General features: G+C 52.2%; 1 protein-coding gene across 1 annotated transcript; it reads left to right on the top strand.

Moving 5' to 3' along the window:
• The first annotated feature begins 225 nt into the window (after positions 1 to 225).
• Positions 226 to 3,232, top strand: LOC123112104 (U-box domain-containing protein 7). Its single transcript, XM_044533025.1, has 3 exons — positions 226 to 886; positions 996 to 1,923; positions 2,710 to 3,232. The coding sequence occupies exons 1-2, from the start codon at positions 351 to 353 to the stop codon at positions 1,909 to 1,911; spliced, it is 1,452 nt and encodes a 483-aa protein (XP_044388960.1). The 5' UTR covers positions 226 to 350; the 3' UTR covers positions 1,912 to 1,923; positions 2,710 to 3,232.
• Positions 3,233 to 5,238: the final 2,006 nt, after the last annotated feature.

The following is a 5,238-nucleotide window of genomic DNA, read 5'->3' as shown; positions in this document are numbered from 1 at the left end:
GCAGATCGTCGTCTGCAAATGACCTGGTGTCGCATTTTTTTAACACATTTTTTAGTCGCCTCCTCGATGGCCCTCCACTGCAAAATCCAACTGTAAATCCAGCATTGATGGCGTCCGGTTTTTAATTGTTCCGCGTCCATTTTTTATCCTGGCCGCATGGACCCACCCTGTCAGTGTTCGTGACCACCTTGCCTGCCTTTCACACGGAGTATAAACCCCTCTCTGTTACTACGCCGCGCCGCGCCACGGCTTCCGCTGCACGCCATTACCGAAGCGCCCCTCCCTCGCCAAGTGTCCCCCTCCTCCGGCCAATGTGACTTGCTGTCGAAGCTGCGGTAGGGGAAGGAACGATGGTGGTCAGGTGCGTGCACGCCGATGCGGGCGGTTTCCGGCTCTGGCCGGTCTTCTCGGCCGCCACCATGCGGAGGAAGCTTCTTGAGGTCCTCACGTGCGGCGGCGGCGGCGGCGGCGGTTCTTGCCGCGGCCGGAGGTCCTTCCGGTCGCCCCAGCCACGCGCGCACTCGCAGCCAAGGCCGCGGTCCGACCGGCTGGCGGAGCTGCTCAGGGCGGAGCCGTCCGAGTGCGGCGACGACGAGGGCGAGGCGGACGCGGCCGTCAGGAAGGCGGCGGCGCTGGAGGAGCTGAAGGTCGTGGTCGCCGCCCTTCAGGATCGAGAGGGAGACGTTGCCGGCGGCGTCTCGTGGCGTGTCGAGGCGGCCACGGTCGTGCGGAGGAAGGCCAAGGACGACGCCATGGCCAGGGAGATGCTCGCGATGCTCGGCGCCATCCCGCCGCTCGTCGCCATGCTCGACCAGGGTGGAGGCGGCGAGGAGCTGCTGGCCGCCGCGCTGTACGCGCTCCTCAACATGGGGATCGGCAATGACACGTGAGTCTTCTGTTCCGCCACGCGCTTCTCGCGCTCCTCTGTTTCTTGCTGATCAGATCTGGGTGCTCGGCTTCTGATTGTGCGGGGAGGTGTTTGGTTTGATTCGCAGGAACAAGGCCGCGATCGTCCAGGCCGGCGCCGTGCACAAGATGCTCCGCATTGCCGAGGCCGCGTCCGGCGCTCTGACGGGGGCGCTCGTCGCCAACTTCCTCTGCCTCAGCGCGCTGGACGCGAACAAGCCCATCATCGGCGCCTCCGGCGCCGCGCCCTTCCTCGTGCGCGCGTTCGAGGCCGCGGCCACCGAGCAGGTCCGGCACGACGCCCTGCGCGCACTGCTCAACCTCTCCATCGCGGCGGCGAACGTGCCGCACCTGCTGTCCGCGGGGCTCGCGCCGTCGCTCATCGCGGCCATCGGAGACATGTCGGCGTCGGACCGCGCCCTCGCCGCGCTCTGCAACATCGTGGCCGCCTGCCCCGAGGGCCGGCGCGCTGTGAGCCGCGCCCCGGACGCGGTGCCGGTCCTCGTGGACGTGCTCAACTGGTCCGACGAGGCCGGGTGCCAGGAGAAGGCCGCGTACGTGCTGATGGTGCTGGCGCACCGGAGCTACGGCGACCGCGCGGCCATGGCGGAGGCGGGCGCCACGTCGGCGCTGCTGGAGCTGACGCTGGTGGGCACGGCGCTGGCGCAGAAGCGCGCGTCGAGGATCCTGGAGATCCTGCGCGCCGACAAGGGCAAGCAGGTGGCCGACGCGTCCGGCGTCGTGGCCACGGTGTCGGCGCCGCAGGAGCGCGGCGGCGGCGGAGGGCGGCGCCGGGAGGAGGGGGGCGAGGAGGAGGAGGAGGCGGAGGGGGAGGCCTGCTGCATGAGCAATGAGAAGCGCGCCGTGCGGCAGCTGGTGCAGCAGAGCCTGCAGAGCAACATGCGGCGGATCGTGCGGCGCGCGCGGCTCCCGCAGGACCTGGCGCCGTCGGACGGCCTCAAGGCGCTCTCCTCCTCCTCCACCTCCAAAAGCCTGCCGTTCTAAGCCCCACCGCAGGTAACAAAACAAGTTCATCCACATTCCTTGCTTCAGTGCCACACAATGGCAGTAACAAATACAGTTCATCGCACTAGTTGTTTTCGTCAGTTGATCACCCCATTGTCATGTCAATGTTGGAGTAGCATTTTGTCTGTCACCACAGTCGGCAACAATGGCTAACTAAACAAGGAATCTAATCACGGGGATTTTCCATCCTTGCTTCTAGTCACGCTGTCACAGATGACAGAACCTACCAAAACCAAATTTTGTTTTTGTATTAGTCTTACTCTTGACAAATTAAGAGCTAGTGGTACTAGTCCACACAACACAGCACACACGAGTGGAGAACTCGACCGGTTTAATAAAGAAACCGCAGTGTCATCCATTTCCCACTTCGGAGTTTTAAGAAAACCAGGGTGGAAGTGGAACTGGAAGCAGGGTCAATCCTATCCCTCCCTCTCCGCTTTGGTCGGTGTCGTGCTCCGCCTCGAGGGACGCCATGGCCATCGTTGCTTTCCGGCAAAGTAAGCGCGCGCCCTCCAACAGTGTTGGGCCAAGCGCGGCCATCGTGCCCTGGTCCAAAAGTCCTCCCAGCTGGTCAGGACATCATAACGCTCGCATTTGGACTACTTCTACTACTGCCATTCGCCAAACACACACACACACACACACACACACACACACACACACACACACACACACACTACTGCCCATCTTCTGCACTAGTACTGTATTGCTGCATTGGATTACATTTTTAGCAGATTAAAAGAAACCGATCGATCTCTGAACCTGTTCTTGTATCAGGTGATATTAAGGAGGAGAGGCGACTTTGCTGCATGACAATGTGCAATGGCAGTGCAAGCGTTGGAGACCGGGAATCTCATCTCTTGGTGCCTGTGGATGGTGGAGAGGACGGGCTATGCTTGTTTATGCTCTGCCATGATGGAGCCCACGTGCTCGTACGCATCGGCAGACGGGCGCCGAGATGTTTTTCTTTCTACTCCTAATCGCTTTTGCTTTCTTGTTTTAACCGCGCTTCTTCCCAGCTTTTGTATATGTGATAGTTCTAGTTAATTTACTATTAGTCGTATACTACACCTAGTGCCTGGTACTAGTAGTGGTCAGCGTCAGCCATGGCTTGCTCTTTACCTGTGTGTGCACATGACATGATCTTTTCTTGGAGTGGGAGAGGGGGGTGTGTTCTAGAGGTGGTGGTAGAAAAGAGAGGATGTGGTAGAGGGTGATTGATACAGTACTATCCTAATGTTGGACCATTCATCATTCGGTCTTTGCCAGCCTGAAAAACTCCCACGGTCCATGTGTTTCAGCTTTTGCTCCATGTTCATTCAGCACAACTGCTTTGCTTCCAGATTGACATTGGTCCGAATCTAACCACTACCACCACAAAGATGGTCCAGATTGTTGAGGTGGAAAGCCTTAGATTGTTGAGGTGGTTACTGTCACATGGGGCAATCCTGGTACAAATCAATTTGCAAAGTACTGTACACGTAGATTCAGAAACAGGCATCGTATCTCGTTCAGGTACTGTATTGGCATTTATTTGTGAGGAAAACTGGTGTGTACATACGGACATTGCCAGTAGAGTGCTACTGGTAGGAGTATTTGCAAACAGTTTATATGTTAGGTTGGCCTTCGTTGTACCGGCCGAGTTAAGTGTGTGGTTATGCAGCAGACTCCGCAGTTTCATTGGCTTAAGGGCCAGCATGTGGCACGCGGTTTTGAATAAGATTTAAGGGCTTGATTGATCAAAGGAGTGGGTGCTCGGATTACGTCAAGCTTGATTAAGGGTGAGCTAAGATGATCAAGAAGATGCCGCAGCCGCAACTGACAAATTAATACAGTATATGGTACCCAGCTGTGCTCCGGAAGGCGATTCTTGTTCCAACTTGTCCTCACATGGACTCCTCTCTCATGCAAATGAAAACAATTAACACCTGCTAATTTTATTTTATAAACGTACTGTATATACATACAAAAACTAACTTAAATGCGACACATTGTTGCTTGTCTGGTGACTGGACATCATTGTAAAATAAAAATGAAAGAGAGAAGTGCATATTTCACTCTTAACTCTTGCCCTAGTCTAATATACAACCCTCAACTCCAATAACGTCTCGAGAACCATCCTATGATTGGATGGTTAAGAAACAATGTCATACCCTGCCCACAAGAGTTCTAAGTCGTAGACTTGACGTTGGTACTCGCATTTTTCTGGATTTATTCCAGGCCTTTTGGCGATGTGCGTTCAGTGGGAGGAGATGTTCCAGTCGAGTATGAAGATGTTTGTGGAGACTTCGTCAGCCTCAAGATGATGTGCCGGCTCAGTCTCTCGGAGGTGCTCATAGGAAAAGGGTGTGCGTGCATTCATAAAGGTGAGTGTATGCGCGTGTATGTGACCGACTTCAATTGCATTGTGTTAAAAAAGCACCCATAATGTCACATTACAACCCCAAACTCTTAAAACCGGCCAGGATTCAACTTTCCCCTCCTTGTTGACCGGTTTTGACCCGTTGACCATCCAGTCAACAAAAAATTACAAAATTCTAGGAAAAAAACCAAATAATAATAATAATAAGTAAAATCAAATATATATTTTTAAAAATATAATAGTTCAGTAAAAAAAGGAAAAAGGTAAAACTTCGGGTAAAAAAGTTTGCGGTTGTTGTCCGACTTTTTTTAAATTCTGAAAAATCTGGGAAATAAGAAAAATTGGATATGCTCTTAGAAATTTTTGCAAAAAATGTTCAAAATTCTGGCAAATCGAAAAATACATTCTTTTTCCAGATGATTACTATTGTTTTCTGATTTGACAAAATTTGTTTAACCAGCAACCTTAGTACTGTTTTTATTTTACACTTTTTTGAAAGTAAATATTTTCATTTTAAAGTTTTTTTTTATTTTTCCGGATTTTTTCTATTTTACCATTATCTTTTGAAAATTTTGATTTTTTGCTGACAGGGCTTGCTAATAATACGAAGGGTGCTGGTTGGGGGTTGTAGTGTAGACGATATTGGAGTTGGGGGTTGTAAAATTATACCAGGCCAAGAGTTGAGGGTTGAAATATGCACTTCTCTCAAAATGAAACAGGTAGATTCCTCAGGAAAAAATGAAACAAGTAGAGAGTAGATTTTCATAAACAAGACCTCAAGATATGGCAAAGGGAATGTCACACTCACAATTTCTGACCCTGGAATCCTGGCCCTATGCAAATCCAATTTTCTTCTCTTGCGAACAATAGCTTGTAGTTCTCTCTTGCGTGTTCCTTGCTTTTGGGTCGGTGGGGTTTTGTTTTCGTTGTGACCTCTCAAGGGT

The sequence above is a fragment of the Triticum aestivum genome, chromosome 5B (assembly GCF_018294505.1).
Source record: "Triticum aestivum cultivar Chinese Spring chromosome 5B, IWGSC CS RefSeq v2.1, whole genome shotgun sequence".
NCBI lineage: Eukaryota > Viridiplantae > Streptophyta > Magnoliopsida > Poales > Poaceae > Triticum > Triticum aestivum.
Note: the sequence above shows the minus strand (reverse complement) of the source record. Positions and strands in the feature narration are given on the sequence as shown.